The 27,991-nt window shown below is 46.8% G+C and overlaps 1 protein-coding gene and 1 long non-coding RNA gene across 2 annotated transcripts; one reads left to right on the top strand and one right to left on the bottom strand.

Annotated features, from left to right (window-relative positions):
• Positions 1-279: 279 nt before the first annotated feature.
• On the bottom strand, positions 280-27,944 carry LOC101952606 (uncharacterized). The gene is made up of 4 exons (XR_002889308.3): positions 27,761-27,944; positions 16,450-16,576; positions 8,043-8,365; positions 280-425 (listed from the first exon to the last, which is right to left on the bottom strand). It is a non-coding gene; the product is annotated as an uncharacterized LOC101952606 (long non-coding RNA).
• On the top strand, positions 4,524-21,720 carry NWD1 (NACHT and WD repeat domain containing 1). The gene is made up of 16 exons (XM_065578370.1): positions 4,524-4,984; positions 5,264-6,542; positions 7,113-7,316; positions 7,538-7,697; positions 8,095-8,212; positions 8,724-8,888; positions 9,452-9,646; positions 12,171-12,293; positions 13,830-14,029; positions 15,361-15,633; positions 16,465-16,555; positions 17,077-17,231; positions 18,022-18,298; positions 18,617-19,173; positions 19,976-20,081; positions 21,305-21,720. The coding sequence occupies exons 1-16, from the start codon at positions 4,561-4,563 to the stop codon at positions 21,589-21,591; spliced, it is 4,614 nt and encodes a 1,537-aa protein (XP_065434442.1). The 5' UTR covers positions 4,524-4,560; the 3' UTR covers positions 21,592-21,720.
• Positions 27,945-27,991: the final 47 nt, after the last annotated feature.

Here is a 27,991-nt window from a genome sequence, read left to right as displayed (position 1 = left end):
CCCCTTCACAAAAATGGGACTTGATGGCCCAGCTGTCCTAGGCCCCCAGGACCAGAGCTCACTTCCCAAACTCTCCAGTAGCTTAAGCACAACCTTTTCCAGGCTCCAACCCTGTAGGCACTCTCCTTTACAGTTCACCTATCCAGGGACACATGATAGTGGAAACAGAAAGAGACCCAGGCTTTGCAAAGGCTTCAAAAACCAATCACTTCTTTTTTAGCTAGCTCAAGAAATACACAAATCTAGACAAAACAATCACACCTGGACACATTTCCCTACCTCATTTCCTCACCACTCTTGAGTGTTCTTCATGCTTAGGTCTGAGGTCTTTAAGGAGTCCAGTCTCCTCTTCTGTGCACAGCTTCTCCTCTGAAACATGGAATCTCTCTTTCCTCTGCATCCAGTTCCCTCCTCCTTAGTTGGTTCTGCAGTTAAAAATGACCCCTCTGGTTTTTAAAACACAGCACTAGTAACTGGCCTTTTTGTTCTCCTGATTAGGGATTTTCCACTCTCCTGAACCCTACATTGTCCCTGGTTTTGGAGATACACAGCACAGCCCCTGACAGCAGATGGCTGACTCCACATACACCTATTGTTTGGGCTCTACCAAATTCATGGTCATGTAAAATACGTCACAGACTGTGAAATCTAGTCTCCGACCATGAAATCTGGTCTTTTGTGTGCTTTTACCCTATACTATAAAGATTTCATGGGCGAGACCAGCGTTTCTCAAATTGGCGGGTTCTGACCCAAAAGGGAGTTGCAGGGGGAGTCACAAGGCTATTTTAGGGGGGCTGCGATACTGCCACCCTTACTTCTGTGCTGCCTTCAGAGCTGGGTGGCCGGAGAGCAGTGACTGGTTGCAGGAGAGTGGCAGATGGAGGCTGGGTGCCCAGCTCTGAAGGCAGTGCCTCGCCAGCAGCAGCGCAGAAGTAAGGGTGGCAATACCATACCATGCCATCATTACTTCTGCGCTGCTGCTGGTGGCGGGTCTGCCTTCAGAGCTGGGCTCCTGGCCAGCAGCTGCCACTCTCAAGCTGCCCAGCTCTGAAGGCAGCGCTGCCACCAGCGGCAGCACAGAAGTAAGGGCAGCAGTATCACAACCCCCCCCCACACACACACACCTTTTTGGGTCAGGACCCCTACAATTACAACACCCTGAAATTTCAGTTTTAAATAGCTGAAATAATGAAATTTACGATTCTAAAAATCCTATGACTGTGAAATTGACAAAAATGAACCGTGAATTTGGTAGGGTCCTACATATTGTATGCAGTGTCACTGTAGCCATGTCGGTCCAATAAAAGATGTAACCTCACCTACTTTGTCCACATACACTGAGTAATTCAATGACACAGTAATTTAATTAAATCAATCAGCCAGTATTCATAAGTTGCACATAGACAGATTCCCCAAATCATCACATTGATTTTAACTGTCTCTGTTAACTGTTTGGGTTCAGTCAGTGGATAGGACACCCTTACAAAGGGCTGCACTGACAGTGCTGGGAGCCCTCTTTTCACAGCAGGGGCAGCAGCCACAGAAGTGTCACAAATGCGGCTCTGTCCCCCCCCCCTCCCCCCAGGAGTTAAAGTGTGCCCTTCGCTGTGGCTTTTCTACTGAGACAGCCAACAGAGGGGCTGATTAGTCCCATACGTGAGGGGGTTTGACCACTGTGAAATTCATCCGGGGGGTTGGAAATACATTGTCCTGGATCAGTACTAGATCAAGGCTGCTGTGTGGTACTCAACAGCTCTAAGCTACCTCAAAATCCACTGTTGCTCATCTTGCATTAAAAAAAACAAACAAACAAACAAACAAAACCCACATTGTTTCTAGGCCTTATGAAGAAAATGTTTAAAATATGACTTCACGTAACCAATGCAGTAATGTGTGCCTGAATCCGCAAACAGCAGGAAACAATAGTGCTGACTGTCAGACAGTACTGTGATGAGGAGAGTATGAAACCTAGCTAGATTAGACAAGTATTCATCTGAACAGGGTTTTTAAATCTGAAACCTAAAGGTGATGAGTAGGTTGATTGACAACTAGATAGAAGATTCCTAACTTTTCTTGTGGTGCTGCACAAATCTTTCACCTGATGATTATCTGTTCTGTTCATTCCCTCTGAAGCACCTGGCATGGGCCACTGTTAGAAGACAGGATACTGGGCTAGATGGACCTCTGGTCTTACCCAGTATGGCCATTCTTATGTTCTTCCTTGCAGACATGGCTACAGAGAGAGAGACCCTGCTTAAGGCAGCATACCCTGAGGTCCAGGCCTTCTGTCAGAAGCACAGTTTAATGTTTGAGGTAAACCATTTCCTGTACTACAGACTATTGCTGATGCTTTCTGATCTGGCTGCAGGCCATCAAAGTGTGTGAGATGCAGAAAAAAGTGATCCATGCCCCACAAATGCTCCCTGACTTCTCAGCCTCCCTAAAGGCTTAGAAGCTTTCAGGAAGGGCTATGTTGGCCTCCTAGTTCTCACATTACTCCCAGGCTCCCAGGCTCAATTGGAGAAATTATTCTATACTTTCTCTACACTGATAAACAAGTGTTCTGTGTTCCATCCCAGAGGTGGATGCACTTCAGGAGTATCTGAAATTATCCCAGTCTGTACCATCTGTGCAGAACTTTTGGCATAAAAGAGGTTGTTGTAAGGCTGGGGATCATTATTATTATACCCTATAATGCAGTATCATACAAATATTGTATCAAACATCCTTCAGATTAACAAGTTTCCTTGACTTGAACAAAACTGTATGAATCACATGTCAGGCTGCCTATGGTTCAAATTCCCAAATTTGTGCCTCCTTCTGGATATCCCTGGCAAGAAATTACATGCCTCTCTGCCTCTCCCAAGTTTCTAGTCACTAAGTCACATGGGCCTTGTTGATTTCAGCTTTAGCTTTGAAATTAAAGTGATGGGGCAGCTTTGTCCCTCCATATCACTGCCATTTCAAGATGATGTGAATTATTCTCCAAGCATCCCTGTGCTTTTTTGCTGTTCTGCAGGTAATTGACCTGAGATGGGGTGTTTGTGACGTTATAGACACTGATCACATGAGCACACAACTCTGTCTGGAGGAGATTGAATCCTGTCAAAAACTGTCAGTGGGTCCCACTTTTATCGTAAGTACAAAGAGTGCATGCTCAGACCCCACTACCAAGGAAGACATATGGGGCTGGCCTCACACATCCATAACTTGCTGAGCTCATGTGGAGATGCAGGAGTATTTTAGCAACACAGAAAGGTGCTTGTCATTACTTGGGGGAAGAAGTCTTCAGAAGTATTTCATCAGGGAGCAGAAGAGGGAAGTTTCAGCAACTAGGTGGGGTTTGGCCTCCAAAAGTACACACACGGCACATGTCCAGGCCAGCTCTGAATACATGGGCTGTTAAGGGAATGGGGCTACAGCACTGGAGACAATGGGCTGTGGGGAAGAGGACTGTGCATTCTGAAGAAGCAGACAGCGTTAGGAGTCAGACAGACAGAATAAGAGATGAGTGGGCAGTGCCATCTATCACCCCACGAGCTCTACCCCCTGCCCAACATCTCAGGGCCTGGGTGACTTTCATTGGCAAACTGAACAGTTCAGAAAAAATCTTCTCGGGAAAGAATGTGGCAAAGAACCAGGACTATACCCCCATGGCAAGGAATGAGTGTGTCTGTTCCACTGCTTTGACCCACACAGGCGGAGGGAACTGGGGACCCTCTAATACCTCCTTCCAGGAGCTGAAGGCTGCATGTTATGGCAACCTCTTTCCTGACCTGCTTGCTGCCCTTCCTTCAGGTGACCTAGCACTGTGGTGACAGGCATGGTATTAAAGATCTGATCAGAACACAATACTCAGAGCTGTCAGGTCCTGTTCTCTCCAAAGGAGGTGAGCTGGGGCTACAGTATCAGCCACCTGTTCTGGTGCCACACCCACCTTGTTGTTTGGGGTTGGTTAGATTTTAGAAAGAGAGAAGAAAAGGTGCTGATGACAGGACAGAACAAACAGGGAGAGGGCCCTGCCCTAGCAAGAGCCCAGTCCTGGTAAGGGCCTGGCCCCAGGGAGGCCCTGCTGTGGTGTGGCCAGAGCTGCGTGCGAGTAAATAAGTTAGTAGGCAGTTGTGTGAAATACATCTGATTTCCCCAAGAGTCTTCTGCATTCAAAGTCTGCCAGGTCTCAGAGAGAGAGTCAATTAGAACCTCAGCACCGGGTTACTGTGTGTGTCCCAGAGGAGCACGCTCTGTGCTCTGCTCTGACTGTTCAGATGCTCCCATTAGCTGCTCCATGTTGTATTCCGCAAATGTCTCTAGTGGTAGTCAGGTAATTTCATAACCAAGCAGCCATGCCCAGACTGCCTCCCATTATGGGTCTGGCTCCCCAGGCCTCAGCCCAAGACCCGATCCATTTGTCAGGGCCTCAGATACAACCAAGTTCCCAGGACCTCAGGCCCAGTCCAGCTGTCAGAGCCACAGCCACAACCCAGCCTTGTCAAGCTCGCAGGCACAAGCCCAGTGCAGCTCTCGGGGCCCCAGGTCTTCATTTCTACTTATTCAGGAGAAATGGGTTTCCCCCATTTGCCTGCAGATGATGCTGCTGGTGAGTATTACAAGCCTTTTCTGGTTCCTCTGCTACAGGGGCTGCTTGGGGATCGCTATGGACACCGGCCCCTCCCCCGACTTATCGAAGAGAAAGAGTTTGAGGCCCTGATTGCACAGCTGATAGGGGACCCCACCGCCACACATCTTCTGACATTTTGGTACTGGAAGGATGAGAATGCCATTCCTTCTGTGTATGTCCTGCAGCCAATTACTGACCATCTGCCCCACTGCCACCCCACTGCCAACCAGGCTCAGCACCAGGCAGATGTGGAGGTCTGGAGGAGCCTGGAGAAAGATCTGGCCGTAGCACTGCGCCTGGCAGCCCGGGAAGCAGAGAAGCACGGACTCATCAGCCAGGAACAGAGGCATTGCTATGACAAATCAGGTGTGCCCCAACATGAGACAATGGCCATAGCCAAGCAGGGCTCTCCCCCTACACCCTGGTTTTGTCTTCTTTGTAGCAATCAGGAGAAGATGGGCCTTTAACTCCATTTTGAGTCACCCCCAGGCTGTGGGTGGGCGGGTGGCAGTGTGCTGGCTCGCTAGCTGCGCTTGAGGTGCAGAGTGGGTAGGTGGGAGTGTGCTGGGCTGATTTAGGCTGTGGCTTCTCCTGTGCTCTTTGTTGGACCTAAATGTTCTTCACATTTCCCCCTTACTTTTGTAGAGACAGAGTGGGAGATTGAACAAGGCCTCCTCAACACCCAGGAGATCGACTTGGCTGCTTCCATATTCCTCAGAGAGGTTGAGGGCCTTGACAAACACCTGCTGGAAGGGACAAGCATGCAACTGGTGGATACAGAGGAAGATGGTAGCCTGGACAATGAAGCCCAACAGCTGCTCCGGAGCCTCAAGGCAAAAATTGCAAACTATTACCCCCAGCATCTCAAAGTGCATACAGTCCCATGGAATGCACACCCTGAGAACCCGCGACACAAGGGGCATACCAAGTACCTGAAGGAGCTGTGTGAACAGTTCATAACTGCTACAAATCACCAGGTCCTGAGAAGCCTCCGATACCGAGGGAAGAGCAGCGAGGAGCCAGAGGGGCTTTTGCAGGAGCTGAGCCACCACATGATGCTGTGCCTGGAGAGCTGCAGAGTGTTCTGTGGGAGGCAGGACTTACTGGATAATATTCTGCAAAGCATCAGACAGAATGATGATCATGTCCACACACCCCTCATTCTCTATGGGCCTCCAGGCTGTGGAAAGACAGCCCTGATGTGCAAATTGTCTGAGCAGGTGCGAACTCTTCTAGGGCAGGAAACTGTGGTGGTAATTCGCCAGCTGGGGACATCCCAGGTCAGCTCTGCAATCCACAGCCTGCTGAGAGATATTTGTTCCCAGGTGTGTTTAGCATTCGGTTTGCCACCTCTTCCTGTACAGGTAACACAGGCTTGCAGTGATTTAATCCTGTTCTTCCATAACCTCCTCCTCACTGTCTCTCACCTTGGTGTACAGTCACTGGTGCTGTTCTTTGACTCTGTGGACCAGCTAATCCCTGCTAATGGTGCCCACAGACTCTACTGGCTGCCTAAAGACTGCCCCCCAAAGGTTCACATTGTTGTCTCCAATTCCACAGCAGAGCATGGGATTCTGGAAACTCTCCAAGAGGCCATGCCTGAGCCTGAGGCCTACTTTGAAGTGGGTCCATTATCCAGAGAGGAAGGTGGGAAGATGTTGGAGGTGCTGTTGGCATCAGTGAAACGGAAGCTGAGCCCAGCTCAGCAGACTGTTCTCCAGAACAGTTTCCCTGAGGGTGGGCACCCGCTGCTATTCAAGCTGGCCTTCAATGAGGCCAGGAGATGGGCATCCTACACTCAGCCTTCAGCACTGATGATTGTTACCACAGTCCAAGAGGCCATGCACCGTCTGTGCGCGAGACTGGAAAAGCTGCACGGCATGGTCCTGGTGGCACACATGCTGGGGTATATTGCCTCCTCACGGTAAGTGCTGCCATATACCCTTTTGGAGCATCCTGCACCATCCAACTGCTCCTTTTGCCTGGGTGAATCTCAATGGCTAAACACAGTTCCAGGCAACAGCAGCTCTTGGCTTCTCCAATCTGTGAATGTCTTTACATGAGCATAAACACAAGCTTCTTTCTCTTACCTGCCATGCTGCCTAGTCTGGCCTATGGTAATTGGTCTCCTGTGCTCCTCCTGGATTTGAGCTCTTAGCTAAGACTGCCTACTGGAGATTGGGGTGGGTGAACAGGTTGCGCATGTCTTTCTTGCCCAGAGCTGGAATCCCTCTGAACAGCAGCTAGGTGGGTTTCCTGGTGGTTTGGGGCCAGCTGGGGGGGGGGGGGGGGGGAAGAGAGAGAGAGAGAGAGAGAGAGAGAGAGTGTGTGTGTGTGTGTGTGTGTATATATATATATCTATATATATATATATATCTATATATATATATATAAAAGGAGTAAAGATACTGCTCACTCTCCCACTTTGGAGGCCAATGCATACTGTTGGGGGGGAGAGGACTAATCTCCCCGACTCTGTCATTTCCCAAATCAGGAATGGGCTATCAGACGCAGAGCTGAAGGACATCTTGTCCCTCGATGATGAGGTTCTCGCTGAGATTTACCAGCACTGCTCTCCTCCATGTAAAACCATCCTGCGCTTTCCTCCTCTGCTGTGGGCACGACTGCGCTGTGACATTGGAGAGTGCTTGGCAGAGAGGCAGGCAGACGGCTTTGCGCTTCTTGGCCTTGCTCACAGGTACAGCAGGGACACAGGATGAGGAGGCATAAACTCCTGTGTGGGGGATGTCCCAGTGCTGGCTGTGTGGGGATCCTGCTTAGGCTCCCTGTCTCAGCCCTGCTGTCCATTCCCATCAGTGTTGATTGGTGATGATCCCATTCTCTGGATCCCCATCTCAGTGATAATCCCATTCTCTGGATCCCCATCTCAGTGTCTCTGCTATTTCTTTCCTCTCCCAGACAGTTTACTGAAGTGGTGCAGAATCGTTATCTACCAGCCCAAGACAAAACCAAGCGTCACTTGCTCCTAGCAGATTTCTTCAGGGGGACTTGGAGTTGGGGCATGAAGAAGTCCCTGAAACTGCCACTTCTTGGCAAATCTCTGAATGCTGACAGGAAGGTGAGGCACCTCAGCAACCATTCTTGGTACTCGCAGGCTCTGGACCAAGAGGCCTGGGCCCTCACACTGCAGGGCAGGGGGTGGTATCAGAGGCATTGGGAATTAGGGCAGATTGTTTCTGGGTGGCTTTTGTTTTATCTACACTACTTTGTCCATCACTGGTAACCACACTTGATAGGGAATTGGCCTGTATCAGCTTGCCTGCTGGCTCTGCTGTGCCCCTGGTGCAATATTGCTGCAGGTAGCGTATCCCTCAGGCTGTGGCCTGGAAGGGCTAGATGTCACACCATGAATTGAAATCCAAATACTACAGCACAGGAGGCATTAGTGAAATTAATTCATTACCTGTATCTCGCCTGAGTTCTCCTTGATCACCTCCTGTTTCTCCCTTTACCAGGTAGCACCTCAGCCACTCTGGTTCTCTGATACCGTTGCAAATCGGAGGAAGCTAAGCGAACTGCCTTTTCACTTACTCAATGCTGGGAGAATTGAGGAGCTAAAGCAAGATGTGCTGGGTAAGGGCTGGGGACAATGTTCAACAGGGAACATGCTTCATTCCTGCAGCTGCATGCCAGGGAGATGCAGAATCACAATTCATGTAACATTTCTATATTGAAAGCACTGGGAGCTGCCAAACTGAGCATCAATAGCCAAACTGAGAAGGAAACCTGTGAAAGAGAAAAATACATTATCCTCACAAACTGTTACCCCAGACACTTCAGAGTCCTCATCATCCACACTCCAGTCACTGAGAGAAATAAAAATCCATGCCCTCACTCTTCCCAAGGCTTAGGAGGAGGCATTTTAAAACAGTACATTAAAAAAGTATTCACATACTCAAAAAGAGGCTAAAAAAGGAACCACAACAATGACAGCCCCCATTCTCCCTGGAGAGTGGCCTCAGACCCTCTCCAGGAGTGGCCTTCCCCTTCATCACCAGGCGCATGACTGCCAGTGCTCTGGACTGCATGGTTCCACCTTGTGTCCAATGTTCTCTGCTCTGATGGTCAGTACTCTTTTCTGCAGGGAATATGAACTGGATCACCTGTAAAATTGTTGCCACTGGAATTCAGGGCATTGCCAATGACTTTGCCATGTGCAATGAGCATATTAACTGCCCAGAGCTACGCCTTATACAAGAAACTCTTCTCCTTTTGAAACCAGCACTTGACTATATAGATGGTGTTGTAGGTAAGAGCCACTTCTAGTCCATGTTTGAACTGCAGTTGGGCATGGGCAGATCCGTTCTGGGGAAGTTGGAATATTTGCTCCCTAGAGGAAGTTTCTTCTTGGGCAATTACAACTAAAGATGAAATCCTTCCTTAGGTATCTCCGGACCTCTGGGGAGGAACCCGCAATTTTCTTTTTGGAAAGTTGTTAGCTTTCGCCAACAGGCATCTTGTTTATTAGATCAGAGCAGTTCACCTGAATCCAGAGGGTCCTTCCCTTCACTATCAGCATCTACTAGCCACCTGAAACCCCTGGCAGCGTTACCATTAATTAAAGGGATAGATTCACAATTCCCCCCCCCCCAATGAAAATTCTCCAATACACAGTTAAATCTATCCAAGTTTTTATACTGCACCCATCCCTGCAGTATCTGAGTACCTAGCCAGGGAAGGGCAAACTCACACCTGCTCATTATAAACTGGTAGTCTATGCACTGTATTCCATATTGAATAATTGCAATGGCCTCTCACAGTCATATGCTAGGAGCCCTTTTAAAATTCCTTTTGCCTTTTCCCTCTTAGGAGTGAGTATTATATACACGGAGGTGCTGGCCAGGCTGCATTTTTTCATGTTTTCCTATCCTGATCTAATTGGAAGGCTGTGCCAGCAGTGTCTGAGCTGGCTCAATGTCTGTCCCCATCCTGTTCTTGTCCCGCTGTGTGGATTTCTCCAGCCACCTGGTGGGCCTCTTAAGATGACTATCACTGGATTTCTAAAAGGTAAGGCCTTTTCTCAGGGCATGAAGATTCCTCAAGGGAGCTGACGGAAACGGGTCACCTTATACATGTGAGGAGATGGCACTATCTGTCAGTTCTCCCTGCTCTCTTTGTCCCACAGCATCTCTGACATTTGCTATTTGGTGCTTGGGAAATGCAGTGGGATTTCCATGGGCCTCCTAGGGAATTTCAGATAGTTGGGTTACTTTATCGATTGGTGATTCTCTGTGACCCAGCTGGCAGGATGGTGCATATTACTAACACCAGGGCATACAAAGGGAGCCTGGAAGGTGTTGCAAGCAACTCTGACTGGCATTAAAGTTCAGACTAGCCTGTAACGAGAACAACTAATGTTGGGTGTCTGGTCTCTGACCTGTTTCTGAGTGTGGGGATCAGGAGGGGCCTCATTCCCCAGGTAGGGGACTAACAGTGTTGTAAATATTGGATATTGTGCCTCCCTCTATAGGCAGAGATGACTATTGCACTACATAGGGCACTCATCCAAGGTCTCCTTTGCAGGACATCCCAGAATGTTTATGATACTGTGAGGCTTACTCATATTTGGTTTAATTGTTTCTAGTTATTAATCTCACTTAGTGATTTCTGAATAATTGGCACAGTGCAGTAATGCACCAGCTCACGACAGTCTTGGAGGTGTATTAACCTAGGCACAAAATCTACTCACTCATCCCTTACCAAGATGAAGATGATAAAGCTCATTATAGTTTGCTTGCCTGATTACTCTTGGGGGAAATTCTGAGGGAATTAAAGAAAAGAACTAGATAAGTTCACGGAGGATAGGTCCATCAATGGCTATTAGCCAGGATGGGCACGGATGGAGTCCCTAGCCTCTGTTTACCAGAAGCTGGGAATGAGTGACAGGGGATGGATCACTTGATGATTACCAGGTCTGTTCATTCCCTCTGGAGCACCTGATATTGGCCACTGTCAGAAGACAGGATACTGCGCTAGATGGACCTTTAGTCTGACCCAGTATGGCCGTTCTTATGCAGAATTTTACAGAAATTAATGTTGTGTGCGCAGAATTTCCTTTCCCCCACAGAAATGGGCTGCTGGCCGCCACTAGGAGGCACTGGACCCAGCAGAGCCCAGCTAGCACACAGAAGACATTGCATTGGGGCAGAGTGGGGCAGGGAAGGGAGCTAAAGGGTTCCTGACAGCTGAAGTTCCCAGCACGCCTTGAGGGAAGGAGAGGGCAGTGCACAGGAAACTTCATGCAAGCCTGGGACAGAGCATTAGGCTCTTTCTCCCACTGGATCCCTGGGCTCTGGGGAGGAGGGAGGCAGGTGTCTGGGCTGGGGGAGCCAAGGCTGGGCTCTGGGGGAAAGTGGAGCAGATATCTAGGCAAGGGGGGGGGCCCTGCAGCTGGGCTCCGGGGGGCGGAGGTGTGGGTGTCTGGGCTAGGGGGAACCCGTGGCTGGGCTGGGAGTGGAGGGGGTTTGGCTGTATTGGCTGGGAGGGGGGCATGCAGCTGGGCTCTGGTGGGAAAGGGTTGTGGGTATCGCCCTCTGCCCCCCCAGCTGGGCTCTGGGGTGGGGAAGAGGGCAGAGAAACAGGAACTGGCAACTGGGTTGTCATAGTGGTTTGAGCAGGAGGTTGGACTAGATGACCTCCTGAGGTCTCTTCCAACCCTAATCGTCTATGATCCTATGATTAACTCTACTCCTGAGGGAATTTTTGTGTGTGTCTGTATTGTTACAGACATACTTGCTGACAGGTATTTTGAAATAAATTACAAAAATAATCGAAACTGGTGATTATGTAGTGTTATTTTGACAAATAACGTTTGCAGAATTTTGCAATATTATGTGCAGAATTTTGCAATATTTTGGCGCAGAATGCTCCCTGGAGTACCCAATAAAGAAAATGAATGTCCCTATAGAAGTAGAATTTTGCTAGGCTGCATTTAGGTATATATTATGGGATGGGACAGTTTCTGTATTTCCTCTGCCTGTAACACAAAGGAATTGTAAGGGTCCATCTGCTGATTTAACCTTGCATGCTGAATTTAGTACCGGTTATGTTTTTGACTGCTTTTACTGCACCAAGGGAGAGATGCCACTCAACGGTATTCACAATATAAACAAACACAGATCCACAAATGTCTGAGGGAACCTAATCTAGTTTGGCTGGTCTCTTGTCACATAACTCACACAAGGTCAGTAAGAAACTTGCTGCTATCACAGGTGGGAAAGGATACATAAGAACATAAGAACAGTCATGATGGATCAGACCAAAGGTCCATCTAGCCCATGATCCTGTCTTCCGACAGTGGCCAATGCCAGATGCCTCAGAGGGAATGAACAGAACAGGTAATCATCAAGTGATCCATCCCCTGTCACCCATTCCCAGCTTCTGGCAAACAGAGGCTAGGGACACCATCCCTGTCCATCTTGGCAAATAGCCATTGATGGACCTCTCTTCCATGAACTTATCTAGTTCTCTAGTTGTATCCTCTCTGCCTGCTGTGTCTGCAGACTCCCCTTCCATCTATGTCTAATTACAGGTGTGACAGTGCTGGAGCTCAGTTCTGATCACAGGGTGCTGGTGGCAGGATCCCAGGATGGCACAATGGTTGTGTGGATCATGGAGGATATTGAGGTGATGCACACCTTGACTGGGCACTCTGGTGAGCCTTTTAAAGGGGGCATGGTTCCTGACTTCCGCTTATACTATACCAGGGGTCCTCAAACTTCATTGTACTGCAACCCCCTTCTGACAACAAAAATTATGACATGACCCCAGGAGGGGGGACCAAAGCCTGAGCCTGTCCAAGCTCTGCCACTCCGGGTGAGGTGGAGGGTCAAAGCCAAAGCCTGAGCCCCAGTGGCTGGGCAGGGGGGCCAAAGCCGAAGCCAAAGGGCTTCAGCCCCAGGCAGGGTGCGTGTATCTTGAGCCCTAACCCCCAGGGCGGAAGCCCTCAGGCTTTGGCTTTGGCCCGGGGTGGTGGAGCTCAGGCTTCGGACCTGGGCCCCAGCAAGTCCAAACCAGCCCTGGTGACCCCATTAAAATGGGGTTCCGACCCACTTTGGGGTCCCAAGTTCCCTCTAAGCTGCGCGGCTGCGCAGCTGCCTATTAAGCCCCGTGCAGGGGCTCAGGGCTGCGGTGGGGAGAGGCACCCCTCCCCGCCAGCCCCAGCATGGACCTGCCCCGGATTTGCCACAGCCGGGGAAGAGGAGCCCCTCCCTTGGCCCAGCCCAGCCGGAGCTGCCGCAGCTGGGGAGAGGCGCCTCTCCCCCGGCCCCGAGCTGCTGCTGTGAGAGATGGCTGGGGGGAGTCCTCTCCCCCCACCGCAGCCCCGGGGCAGCCTGCACCCCAAACCCCTCATCCCTGGCCCCACCCCAGAGCCCACATCTCCCCAACCCTCTTCCCCATCCCTGAGCCCCCCCCCGCACCCCAAACCCTTCATCCCCAGCCCCACCACAAAGCCTGCAACCCCAGCCAGAGCCCTCATCCCCCCACACGACAACCCTCTGCCCCAGCCCTGTGCCCCCTAACACACTCCAAACCCCTCGGCCCCACCCCCATCACATGAATTTTGTTATGTGTCACACATCACCTCCATATTGGTGCACATAATAAAATTAATTCCACACATGGACGTAAAAAATAAGAGGGAACACTGGTCCCGACCAACAGTTTGAGAACCGCTGTACTATACAGAAAGCTTCTGTGTGGTGGCAACATCCAGACCTCAAAGCTGAAGGCTGCACCAACCGTATTTTACGGCCAAACTGTCCTATTCCATGCAGCATCCCTTAAACAGATCAAGTGATTGCCCAAAATTAAAAGAGATTTTAGAATGTGGTAACTGAGAGACATTTAATGGATTAAAACTGCCCCCTCTAATGTTGCTGTAGAATGCAATTAACTCCCTCATTGACCCTCATTGGAGAATTTTTCTCACGGCCTTACAAGGCATTGACTGTTTGCATCTACGATATGCATCCGAAGAAGTGGGCTGTAGCCCACGAAAGCTTATGCTCTAATAAATTTGTTAGTCTCTAAGGTGCCACAAGTACTCCTGTTCTGTTTGCATCTAGTCATTCCTGAGCTGTAAGCACAGCAGGCGTTTCACAGCTGATGGTAATCTGGGCACTCTTCCAATTGCTAGAAGTGGAGAGGGTCCCCCGTTTTGCAAATGCTTCTCTCTGCTGTTTTGTAGCTGAGGTGAGATGTGTGAAAGTGTTTGGAAAAGGGACTTCCGCTGTCTCAGCTGCCATGGATTACACTCTACGCATCTGGAATTTAGTCTCTGGCAGACAGAAGTTTTCCATTCAGGACAGTCACTTTGGAGAGCAGCATCTATATCAGCTTCATGTGGATGAAAGGAACAGGATTGTATATTCAGCATCAGGTGCAAAGGTATGGAACTAGAGGCCACTCCATAATGTAAAGTGCACAGAGAAGACAAGAGTCTGAGCAGAAACCACAAGAAGTTACAATCAGGGAATCATGGAGCATAGAGATGGAAACAGGGGTGCTAGAACTAGGGGTGCCGAGGTGTGGCAGCACCCCTGGCTTTAAATGGTTTCCATCATATACAGGGTTTACAGCTTTGTTCCATGACTTTCAGCACCCCCACTATAAAAATTATTCCAACACCACTGGATGGAAAAGCCTACTGGGTCCTATCCAGTCCAAACTCCTGGGGCCAGTGCAGAATATCCCAGGTGGACATTTGCTAGTGCTTTGTCCAGTCTACTTTTCAAAGTCCTAAATGATGGGGCTCCCATGCCTTCCCTTCCACTGGCTAGCACAGTGAATCCCGTCTTCAGCAACCATTCAAGGAACTGAAGAAAAAAATTGGTTGTTTGGAGCTTGGATAAAATGCAAGGCCTGATCTACATTTTAGAATTAGCTCAACCTAGCTATGTCACACAGGGATCTGAAAAATTTCATGCCCTGAGTGTCATGGTTAGGTCAACCTAACTCCCAGTGTAACTGCAGCTAGTTCAACAGAAGATTCTCATACTGATTCAAACTGGGTTTTGTAGAAACCAACAGACAAAGAAAGGGCTTTTGATATAAAAAGGCTAAGTTTAAACTAACTCTGGGCCTTCTATCTAATCCAGCAAGTGGACAGGACCTTCTGTCCAAAGGGGGGGATGGGGACAACCCTTGCAGAAGGATTAGAAGGACTTTGACCTACTAGAGCCCCATAAAACTGACGGGTGACTGCTGGTAAGCTTTTAGAATGCATATAAGAACTTTTATTGTTTTTGTTTTCTTTGTAATGCTTTCACCTTAAGAATAAATGTGCTTGCTTAGAAAGAGCCATGTGGTAACTTGTAACTGCTGGCAATGCACTGTTCATAGCCCTTAGAGAGAAAACAAACTACAGGCACTGGCCTTTAGGTAGACTGGGATACTAGGCATATCAAAGTGTAAGGCAGGAAGCTATACATCCTTAAAAAAAACCAGTCCGAAGGCTACACAGAGACAGGTGATACCAGGAGACCTGGCTGTGACCACAGAGGGGGGACACAGGTGCAGTTACTCCAAGACTATGATAGCAACAACCATGTGGAAGTTCTTCCAAGGAATCATGCTGGTTTTGTAAAATATTTTGAGATCCCTGGAGTGTGAAATTTGGGAAGTTAAGTCAGCATCTAAACTCCAGAATCAATATATGTACAAATGCTGCACAAAAAGATCTCCGGCGAAGGTGACCTGCCAATCCTTCTTTTTACTAGGTTAATGCCTGGCACCTGGAAACAGGGGAACATATTTTCCAGATTTCTGGTGAGGCCCCAGATGCGTGGCTATGCACTGAAGTGTTTGAACCAAGGCAGGTGGTTATGACTATGTCTGAAGGAGGAACACTGAGTCTGTGGGACAGCAGCACGGGAGAGCTCCAGTCTAAGCGCCAGCTATCAGGGCTACAGGAAGAAGCACCAACTTGCAGCATTCTGATCCAGAAGCAAGGAAAGATGATAGTAGGATTTAGCAGGGGTTCCCTCTCCATGGTGCGTCTCTCTGCTTAGCTAGCTATAACATTTCAGAGATTTAATCTACGAAATGCTGGCTTTGTGGGGATACTGGATTCTCTCTTCTCAGTTTCACTTCGCTCTGTGCTGATGCCTGCATCTTTGATAGGCCTTTGTCGTCATAGATTCCTTGATAGGTTTTCACACTTCCATGGTTTCTAGGAGTTTCTAAGACAGCCAATTTGACATGCTCTAGCATGATGTCCTTTGTGCACTTGCTCACCCATCAGCAGCAATGTGATTGCAAGATCCAAGTGCTGTAAAGCTGGGTTCTGTTCCTAACTCTGCCACAAACTTGCTATGTGATTGAGCAAATAATTTCCCCTTTCTGTGCTTCAATTTGGCCATGTGTAATATGAAGATAATGCACCTCACTGGGGTGTTTTCTGTTCATAAAGCACATTGAGCTCCTTGGATAGACGGTGCTAGACAAGGGTAGAATATTATTAGCAATAGAAGGGTGCACGGGAGGAGAAAGACTTTGCACCAAGGTCTCCCTGGTAAACTGTCCCCTAAGGTCCAGTGAAATGAGCCAAAGTACAGTTCCAGGCATCATCCAGCCTTGTGCTGAGCTAGGTAATAGGGTGGGTCTCCAAAGGACTTTCCTCTCCTCATGATGACGAAAGCATGCTCCCTATACCTGCAGACCTCGTGCTGTGTAAACGAGTACACATGGGAGCTGCACAGCATTAAGAGGCCAAACTAAACTATATTCCCCTTAGTTTCTATCCTCCTTTCGTCTTCCCTCTAACCTGAGAGAGGCAGCTTAACTACCACAGTGCTGTCTGACTGTACCTTCTCTTTCGGCAGATCTTCTCTGATGGAAACAGCTTAATGAAGAAACTTCCTGGAAGGGTTCGCTTTCTGGTAGTGTCAGAAGATGAGTCCCTTCTTGCTGCAGGTTTAACTCCAGCCCAATTACCTGGGAAAGATTTCAGCAGATTTATAAAAGATGATGGCAGTAGTCTCTCTAAGTGTCATACACCAAGTGTCCCTTAAACAGGGGCCAAGATGGGGGTCTTTCCCTTTATTAACATGTTCTTATCAATCTAATATGCTCAAAGGGCTGGAAAGCAATGGGGTGAAATTCATCCTGTGCAGAGAGCTAGCACATGGTCTATGCACCACATAAGTCCTATAATGAGAAAGTAAGTGGGACTTACGTGATGCATAGGACTTGTGCTGGGCCTCTGCCCGGGGGGAATTTCAGCCCCTTGGTTTCTGAGCAGTTCTCAACGTACAACTTTACTAGCATGCTGGGACCAACAGATTAGGAACATGGATGGAGGAGATATGTAACATTTTAGAGCCTCTGAATGCACAGTGGGTGGGTCTGGCCTTGTCTGCACTATATCAGCCCAAGTGCTTTCAAGAGCTCCTCCCCAGATCAGTAAATCAGAAACTAACATTCCGTTGTTTTAGGCTTTGGGGTGTATGTGCGAGTGTTCCTGGCCAACTCAAAGGGATTCCACAGGTTCATGGCAGCAGACCTGGAACATGAGTGTGTGGTGCACTCAGCTGTTTTCTCTCCTGACAACAGCATCATTGTCACAGGCTCTCAGGGTGAATCTATCCAGGTAAGAGGGGAAGCTTTCCCGTCAGAAATGCCTCCAGCAGGCCCAGCTCACATTTGCGTGCCAGATCTAGTAAGGTGCTGAGCAGGGTCCCTAACCACCTGCCTTGTGGATGCATTTGTGGTGTTTCTGTTATTGTCCCATCTGAATGTCTTTCTCTTATCTCTTTCCTAGTTCTAGTAGTGTGTGGCTCTCACTCTGCTCTCCTGTTAATTCTTTTTCTGGCACTGAACAGTGAGTCACGGTACTATATAAATTCAGAGAGAGAAAGGCCAGGGAGAGCTTATAACCAGAGTATTAAGGGATATTATTTTAAAATAATTAAAATTCCAAGACATCAGAAACTGCCCTCTCCTCCAACAGTGAGAGTGAAGCAGCCCAAAGGGAATAGTCTGTACCTGAGACACCCAATTGAGGTCAGCAGGATCTCATGGGGTGTCATTCAGAGCAGAGATATCAGATAGGCAGAACAGCTCAAGGTCTTTCATAAAAGTTTATTTAAGAGAAGGTTTGTGTGTTTATTAACTGAACAGAAATGCTTCTAAGACATTGTCACTTTTGGAACATTTCCCATCTCTCTTTACTCTGTGTATGACACACTTGATTTCTCTTCTTTGTTTCTTGTTTTATGAGACTGTTTCTTGTATCGTTACTTTGATTTTATAAAATTTTACTGTGATTGTTCTACTCCTCTCTGAGTAGGGTATGGGAGAGAGGAAAATTTATATATTTAATGATTTTGTGTTTTCTTACTATTTTGACTGAATGCCACTATGTTTTTTCTAATTCCCAGGTGTGGAGCTTATCAGAGCAGGGTTTGCTGACAGACACTTTAGATGGCATGGGAACACCAGTGACTCTTTTAGCCCTTTGTGGCCACACATTGGTATCTGCCTCCCATAGTGCACCATATCTCAAAGTTTGGGACCTCACTTATGATCGTAAGCACAAAAACTTAGCACCAGTCCCAGATCGCACAGGGTGCACTGCAATGTCCCATGATGGGAACTATGTCTACTTCCCTCAAGCCGGAGAGAGACATCAAGTCATCATCTGGGACTCCACTAAAGGTGAACGACAATCTATAAAACACTGTAGAGAATTAAAACTTGGCGTAGCATGGGAATCAAAATGATTCCAAAAAATGAATAATTGATCTGACAGAGCCAGGTTTTTTTGGTCTTCCAGGCATGCTGCAAGGACTCTCTGTTCCTTCACACTGTGTCAGAAGGGATGGGTTGAGCAGAGAGGGACTGTAAATTTAGGAATTATTTTAATCTCTTTTCTTTGACATTTTTGTCTAGATCATTATCATGACATATGGGAAAAACCCAAAGGACTAGAGCTGGAGCAGGGAGAACCTCACAGACATCTCTTCTCTGTTGCAGGTGCAGAGTGTGACACACTGGACACCTCTGCCCAAGTGAGATGTCTAGAGGTGGCTGAGCAGAGGAAGCTCCTTTTCACTGGGCTGGTGTCTGGAACGGTCCTTGTGTTTCCACTTAATTCCAGGCAGGATGTGGTGTGCATCCCACCCCCAAAGTCACAGAAACCAATCAACCACATGGCACTCAACAGGCAGGAAGAGCAGCTAGCCATAGCATATGACGACTTAGTTCTTGTGCTGGATGTTAGCCCTGGAAAGCCATGTCCTGTGATTGACAAACCCATTTATACCTTTTATACTCAAATCCCTGCTGCTGTGATTTCCAGTGTGGCTGTCCTTGCAAACTACCGAGTCCTCTATGGCATGTCAAGTGGGGACTTGTTCCTTTACGACTGCCCACATTCCAAAGTGTTTCCTTTGGAAATGCACAGATGCATAGTCACCTGTTTAGAAACCAGCCATGGAGAGCAGTGGGCACTAAGTGGCTCTGAAGATTCTCTGCAGTGTCTCTGGGACTTGGAGCTCTGCCAGTGGGAACATGAAATGTGCTACTATAAGGTACTGCCCTGGTGGGTGGAGACAGGGACACAACATTGTGAGGCACTTATTTCAATGAGCTAATAATGCATCTGAAAAGCCAAAACAGTAGAAAAACTAGTCCATAGGAAGCCAAATTTTCATACAGGAGGACATCTAAATCCTGTATCTGGCAGCTAGGTACCCGTTTTATGCCCTGAAGTGCTGATTTGTACATATCCAGGATTTTGATGCCCTATTCAGAGACACTCTCAGTGCACAGTCACCATGAGCTAATGCATTTAACATCTCTCTGGCCCAGAGCCTGATGAGCACACTCAATTATTTGGCATCAGCTGGAGGACTGGCATGTAAAGAGGGCAGGATTTTACTCAGTGAATAAGCAAAAGCAACACAGAGTGAACAGGCCAGGAACAGTGGAGGCAAGTAAAGAAAAAAAGTGAGAGAAGAGTTTGAGTTGATATTTTTAGCCTTTCACCTGCACCTGATAGACCTCAGACTTCACCTGATGATGTACTGTGGAATCAGACTGTATCCAATCCCTGTCACTTGTAGATTAATTAGGTTCCTGAGAGATCACAGTGGATCTCTTCTTTTCTGCACAGCTGTAGATTGTTTTACAAGCAAAAGACTTTGTATTGTGGCATTTCGTGCCTCTATCAGGACCACTCTGCCTTATGGTGGAAATCCTGGTTTAATAAGATTTTTATCCCCATTCTCACAACTGCTGAGTAGCCACTAAATTGTATAGGGCTTCCTAATCTCAACCTGCATTTAACAAGATATTTATGGTCTAATTCAAACCTTTATCCATTTTTAGCAGACTTCCTTCTTGAAAGGTATTCAGTGCGCTTGCTTCTCGAAAGATGATAAGTACGTGTACACTGGGTCATTCGATCACTCCATTACAGTTTGGGATGTTTTAAGTGGTGAGTAGTTCTGGATTTATAGCAAATATAAGGCAGGTGGTATTAAACAGAGATCCAATGGCCTTGATGTGGTGCAAAGGGAAACAGTTTTCACTTAGCAGTTTGGGTGAGAGACTTCCTTGACTGCATGTTTGAACAGAAAACTTGGGATACGTCTCCTGGCCAAAGACAGTTAATTGACAGGCACAGATGGATACAAGGGGTTACAGCTATGTGTGGAGGAACACTGACACCTTCCCCCCCACAATGGCCTGACCTGATACCTCTATCTTTTGTGACATCACAATAGGATGTACCATCTCAGAGACCAAACAGTGCTTCTTTTGGGAGTGATATTGATACATTGACCAGCCACCATTATTTGTGGCTATAGTTCCCTTCTCAGATGTACAGAGGTGATTAGGGCACTGCCTCTTAGAAAGAAGAGAAAGACCTTTGACCTCCTCATACAAGTTATCCACATGAGTCCATCTTTAGAAGTATCCCCAAGGTCTAGGACCCAGGAGTAAAAAAGCACCACTCAGCATAAGGAAGAAATGGGGGGGGGTTCTTTTTCCTTGCCACATCTCTGTATTAGATGCTATTTTGTGTGATCACACTCAGTTCAGCCCATTTTGCATAATCACGGTGACCGTCCTGTCCTAGATGACTGTATGACTTGTCATTCTTTCCCAAAGGATATGGCTAATCTGACCAGGGGGATTCCAGCAAAAGGGTTGCACAACTGTGTGTTTTGCACCTCTGGTAGCAGATTTACTGCTTTTTGGTATCTAAGTTGATTGTAAGCTTACACCGTGGTAATAAGAAAATGCTTCCTGGGCAGGAGCCCAGTGGCCCTTTGAGAGATTTTCTATCTCCTTACACACGAAGTGTGTTCTACCTATTCCTCTTGCACACAGTGAAGTCAAAGCATTTGGTCCTGATCAGTTGCAAGTGTTATGGCAGTGTTATATGGCCTTTACAGGCTTCCCTCACCAAAACCATCAATATAGTCAACGGGGAGCTAATGACATTACTGATACAAAATTATTATTAATATTATTATTAACATGAACATCAGTGACTTATTTTTCTTGAGTCCAAATTGTCCTTCTAAATGGTTCTCATTTATGGAAAATGACAAGCCCTTTTCCCATGCTTCAGGGGAATATACTAAGCTGCAAGTTCTTTTGTCTGTTCTGACCTTAGTTTCTCCCTTTTGCCTTCTGGGGGGTCTTCTGCAGGTGCCCTGTTGGCTGTTCAATTTGTGTATGCAACTGCTAACAGAATCATGCCAACTGCAGATGGGTTTGTTGCAACAACAAGACTCGGCTACATAATTCGTGAGAGGTTCCGCTGCCCACAATCCATAAACTCGCAGTACAATCCACTCCAGAACATCAAGGCAACATGTGTAGTAAAATCCAGAAAGAAAGAGGAGGCAAACCCAAGAGAGCAACATGACAGAAGAAAAGTCTCCAGAAACCAGATTCGAACCAATAAACTCTCTCAAAACTGTGTGATTGTGTAAAACTTGTGAAATGGTCGAGCAGTTCCAGGAAGATTCTCAGACTATTTACCTGCTGCGTATTTTTCATTTGGTTTACAGCAGCCTGGCTCTGGACTAAGAGTGAGATCTTGCCCCTTATCCCAGATCAGCTTGTGTTGTTTTCTGAGGTCTTGATCCCGTTCCTATTGATTTTCATGATGCAAAATCAAGATTGGATGTTTTTCTAAAAACTATGTTGTAGGAATTATTTTAGGGAAGGTTTATTGTCTGTGTTATTTAGGAGGTCAGACTAGATGATCACCATGGTCCCTTCTGGCTTTGGAATCTACAAATCAGGGCCCTAATTCTTGTTCATCCTCCTGGTGGTGCCTACCAACTCTTCTGCATAAAAGAACATTTGAGATAACGAATGAGTATGGGTAAGGTCAGGAAAAACTGTCTGCCATGTCTTGACTTGAGAAGTTTCAGATCTGTGTACAATATACTTCCAGAAAAGAGGCATTATCTCTAAAATACCTAAGGTATCCGACAAGAACAGAATAAATGATGAAAAGTAAATTTGAATTTTACAAATGTCACTGTTAATTTACAGGTTTCAAAGTAACAGCCGTGTTAGTCTGTATCCGCAAAAAGAACAGGAGTACTCGTGGCACCTTAGAGACTAACAAATTTATTTCAGCATAAGCTTTCGTTTTATTCTTTATTCCATTTATTGCAGTCAGCAATGCCCCTCTGCCATGTACATTGGCCAAACTGGGCAGTCTCTACGCAAAAGAATAAATGGACACAAATCTGACATCAGGAATCATAACATTCAAAAACCAGTGGGAGAACACTTCAACCTCGCTAATCACTCAGTGACAGACTTGAAGGTGTCAGTTTTGCAACAAAAAAACATCAAAAACAGACTCCAAAGAGAATAAGCTTTCGTGGACTATAGCCCACTTCTTCGGATGCATATAGAATGGAACATATGAAGAAGTGGGCTATAGTCCACGAAAGCTTATGCTCTAATAAATTTGTTAGTCTCTAAGGTGCCACAAGTCCTCCTGTTCTTCTTTTTGCGGATACAGACTAACACGGCTGCTACTCTGAAACACTCCAAAGAGAGACTGCTGAACTCGAATTAATATGCAAATTAGACTCAATTAACTTAGGTCTAAACAGAGACTGGGAATGGTTGGGTCATTACACTAATTGAATTTTTTTCCCCCATGTTAAGTTCTCCTCACACCTTCCATGGGTCATCTCGATTATCACTTCAAAGTTTTTTCTTTTGCTGCTACTGATAGCTCATCTCAATTGATTGGCCTCTTACAATTGGTATGCATTCATCCACCTTTTCATGTTCTCTGTATGTATAAATATCTTCTGTCTGTGTGTTTCACTCTATGCATCTGAAGAAGTGAGCTGTAGCCCACGAAAGCTTATGCTGAAATAAATTTGTTAGTCTCTAAGGTGCCACAAGTACTCCTGTTCTTTTTGTTAATTTACAGTTTTATTAGTAACAATGGGAAGGAATATTTTAAGATGCAACTTTATTCCTTAATGCACTCAGCCTGCCCATTCCACGTAGATCTGGAAGGGACCTGAAGGAATCATCTAAGTCCAGCCCTCGTAAACTGAGGTAGGACTAAGTAAACCAAGATCATCCCTGACAGGTGTTTGGAGGATTTTAAGAACAGGTTAGGCAATGACAGGGATTCCACAACCTCCCTTGAAGACTATTCCAGTGCTTCGCTACCATTATAGTTACAAAGTTTTCCCTAATATCTAGCATAAATCTTCATTGCTGAAAATTAAGCCCATTATTTCTTATCTTACATTCAGTGGACATGGAGAACAATTGATCACGGTCCTCTTTATAACAGCCCTTAACACATTTAAAGACTTATCTAGCCCTCCCCCCTCCACCCGCCTTCTTTTCTCAAGACTAAACATGCCCAGTTTTTTTTTTAACCTTCCATCATAGGTCAGGTTTCCTAAACCTTTTATCATTTTTGTTGCTCTCCTCTGGACTCTCTATAACTTTCCATATTTTTCTTAAAGTATTGCACCCAGAACTGGACACAGTACCCCAGCTGAAGCCTCACCAGTGTCAAGCAGAGTGGGACAATTATTTCCTGTGTCTTAGATACGATATGCCTATAAATATACCATGAAATGATATTAGCCATTGCATCACATTACTGACTCATTCAATTTGTGATTCGCCATATCCCCTCAGATCCTTTTCAGCAGTGTTACTGTCTAGTCTAGGGGTGGGCAAACTATGGCCCGGAGGCCACATCCGGCCTTCAAGACATTTTAATCTGGCCCTCGAGCTCCTGCTGAAGAGTGGAGTCTGGGGCTTGCCCCGCTCCAGCCAGTGAGCGGGGTCAGGGGTTTGCCTCGCTCTGAGCAGCTTCCAGAAGCAGCAGCATGTCCCCCCATCGGCTCCTACGCATAGGGGCAGCCAGGGGGCTCCACACAATGCCCCTCCCCAAGTGCCACCCCCACAATTCCCATTGGCCAGGAACCACAGCCAATGGGAGCTGCAGGAGTGATGTCTGCAGATGGGGCAGCACGCAGAACTACCTGGCTGCGCCTCTGAATAGGAGTCGGAGTGGGGACATGCCGCTGTTTCTGGGAGTTGCTTGAGGTAAGCGCACCCTAGAGCCTGCACCACTGACCCCCTCCCATGCCCCAACCCCATGCCCCACCCCGATCGCCCTCCCGCCCTCTGAACCTTTCGGTCCCAGCCTGGAGACCCCTCCCGCACCCTGAACTCATTTCTGGCCGCACCCCAGAGCCCACGCCCCCAGCCGGAGCCCTCACCCCAACCCCCAATTTTGTGAGAATTCATGGCCCGCCATACAATTTCCATACCCAAATATGGCCCTCGGGGAAAAATGTTTGCCCACCCCTGGTATAGTCAGTTATTCCCCATTTTGTAGTTATGCATTTGATTTCTGATTCCTAAGTGTAGTACTTTCAATTTGTCTTTATTGATTTTCATCTTGTTGATTTCAGGCCAATTCTCCAATTTGTCAGGCTCCTTTTGAATTCTGATCCCATCCTCCCGAGTGCTAGCAACCCCTCCGAGTTTTGTGTCACCTGCAAATTTTATCAGCATACTCTCCACTCCATTATCCACGTCATTAATGAAAATATTTAATAGTACCAGATCCAAGACAGACCCCTGTGAGACCCTACTAGATACATCCCCATTTTGACAACAAACCATTGCTGACTACTCTTTGAGTACAGCCTTTCAAGCAGTTGTGCACCCACCTTATAGTAATTTCATTTAGAGCACATTTCCCTAGTTGCTTATGAGAATCTTATATGGGACTGTGTCAAAAACCTAACTAAAATCAAGATATATCACATTTACAGCTTCCCACACACCCATTAGGGCAGTATCCCTCTTCAATACGATTAGTTTGGCATGATTTGCTCTTGACAAATCCATGTTGGCTGTTATGTATTACCTTATTACCCTTTAGGTGCTTAAAAACTGATTGCTTAATAATTTATTCCAGTATCTTGCCAGGGATCAAAGTTAGGCTGACTGGTTTATAATTCCCTGGGTCCTCTTTTTCCCCCTCTTTCAAGATAGGTACTATGTTTGCCCTTCTCCAAACCTCTGGGACCCCACCCGTCCTAATGGTTCTGAGACTGCTTCAACTAGTTGCTTAAGTACCATAGGGTACATTTTATCAGGTCCTGGCAACTTGAGTACATTTGACTTATCTAAATATTCTTTAACCTGTTGTTTCCCTGTTTTGGTTTGCATTCCTTTCCCATTGTTGTTAGTATTGTGTTTAGTTTCTGGTCAGCTTATCTTTTTAGTGAAGACTGAAGCAAAACAGGCAACACCTCACCCATCTAGATGTCATCTGTTATTAGCTCTTCCTCCCTAAGTAGGGGACCTACATTTTCCTTCAAAAGAATGGCCATACTGGGTCAGAACAATGGTACATCTAGCCCAGTAGCCTGTCTTCTAACAGTAGCCAGTGCCAGATGCTTCTGAGAGAATGAACAGAACAGGGCAATTTTGAGTGATTCATCCCCCATTGTCCAGTCCCAGTTAAGAACATAAGAATGGCCATACTGGGTCAGACCAAAGGTCCATCCAGCCCAGTATCCTGTCTGTTGACAGTGGCCAGCGCCAGGTGCCCCAGAGGGAGTGAACCTAACAGGTAATGATCAAGTGATCTCTCTCCTGCCATCCATCTCCACCCTCTGATAAACAGAGGCTAGGGACACCATTCCTTACCCATCCTGGCTAATAGCCATTAATGGACGTAACCTCCATGAATTTATCTAGTTCTCTTTAGCCTTTCTGCTTCTGATATACTTAAAAAAAATTGCTGTCAGTTTGTGTATCTTTTGCAAATTCTTTTTGGTCCCCTTATTATACTTTTACACTTGAGTTGCCAGAGTTTGCTTTTTTTCTATTTTCCTCACTAGAATTTGACTTCCAATTTTTAACAAATTCCTTTTTTGCCTCTGACTGCCTCTTTTACTCTGCCGTTTAGCCATGGCAGCATCCTCTTACTGTTTTTTGATTTTGGGTATACATTTAATTTGAGCCTCTATTTTGGTGTTTAATAGTTTCCATGCACTTTGCAGGTATGTCACACTTGTGACTGTTCCTTTTAATTTCCGTTTACTAAGTTCCTAATTTTTGTGTAATTCTCCTATTTGAAGTTAAATGTTACTGTGGTGAGTTTCTCTGGCATTTTTTCTTCCACGAGGATGTTACATTTATTACATCATGGTCGCAATTACAGAGAGGTTCAGCTATATTCACCTCCTGGACCAGATCCTGCATTTTGTGTAGGACTAAATCAAGAACTACCTCTCCCAGTGTGGGTTCCAGGACAAGCTGCTCCAAAAAGCAGTCATTTAATGTGTCTAGAAATTTTATCTCTACATCCCTTCCCGATGTGACATATACCCAGTCAATATGAGGATAGTTGAAATTCCCCATTATTATTGCACTTTTTGCCTTTGTAGCCTCTCTAATCTGCCTGAGCAGTTCAGAATTGCTGTCACTACCCTGGTTTAGAGGTCAGTAGTATACTCAAACTTCTATACACTTATAGTTCAAGCATAGAATTTCTATCCATTGAGATGCTAAGGTACTATTTGATTCATTTAAGATTTTTACTTTATTTGACTTTATGCTTTCTTTCACATATAGAACCACAGCACAACCTACTGTCTCATTCCTATATATTTTTCCTCATGGCATTAACATGTCCCATTGATTATCCTCATTCCACCAAGTTTCCATGATGCCTACTATATCAACAGCCTCATTTAATGCCAGGCACTCTAGTTCACCCATCTTAATATTTAGACTGCTAGCATTTGTACATAAGAACTTGTACATTCTGTCAATATTCAGATGCTTGCCTTCATCTGTTATATTTAAATAGAACTCTTATGTTTGACTGTTTTTCACTAGCTCCTACCTGTACTTTACCAATTTCTTTCCTATCTTCTTTACTAGGACCTACAGTTCCCCATTTAATAAATTCATCCATAAGGGATGTCTCCACCCAGTGTGCCCCCACCCCGGCATCTGTCAGCTTTTCCCTAGCCCTTAGTTTAAAAAAAATCTTACACAATCTTTTACATTTTAGGTGAAAGGGCTTCATCTTTCTCCTAATGTATTCAAATAAACTCTTATTGTTGCCTTTATGTCCCTTGCAAGGTGTAACTCGTTTTGGTGCAAGGTGTAACTTACCCTTTGTCCCTACATGCTTGTGCTGTTCTTTTAGCAATGAGGCCTTGTACGCAACCCATCCCTGACCTGTCCTTTCTGTAGTCATTCCACCTTGCAAACTCATATCCTTTCACTCCTTTCAACCACTTCTGCTGTAAGTCTCTCTCCCGCTCACTCAGTAGCTATATTCCAGGCAATGTCCTGCCGCCCTGGGCCGTACCAGCTGCAGCTGTCCAGGCAGGGCACGGCTCATGGTCTTCCCTCTCATGCTTCCAGTCTCTGCTGGACCCTTGGGAATATTCCTGTCTACACTGGCGCTGTCATGGCTCGCACCTCAGTATGCTGCACAGGCAGCGTTGCCATAGTGACCACTGACATGGCGTCAACCGCAGGCACAGACGCTGCTATGCCCCAGCAGTGTCTCTACTGAGCCCTGCCCACGTCCGTCCCGGGTGCGGAGCCGCGCTGTACCTCAGCCCAGCTCTCTCGCCGAAGCTGCCGCTGACCTGAGCGCGCCAGCGCCGACAAGCGAACGCTACCAGGCTGAAAGCCAGCACCGGAAGCTACCTCGGAAGGCCGGAAGTTGGTGCAGCAGAACAAATCGTCCGGACCAACCTGTGCTCCGTCCCCGATAGCGCTGGCCCCTCCCCTAGGTTCCGCCCCATTTCGACCGGCCCCGGCGGAGCCGTGCAGCGCGTGGTG

This window comes from Chrysemys picta, chromosome 25, assembly GCF_011386835.1.
Source record: "Chrysemys picta bellii isolate R12L10 chromosome 25, ASM1138683v2, whole genome shotgun sequence".
NCBI classification, from domain to species: domain Eukaryota; kingdom Metazoa; phylum Chordata; order Testudines; family Emydidae; genus Chrysemys; species Chrysemys picta.
This window is presented reverse-complemented; position numbering and strand designations above follow the sequence as displayed.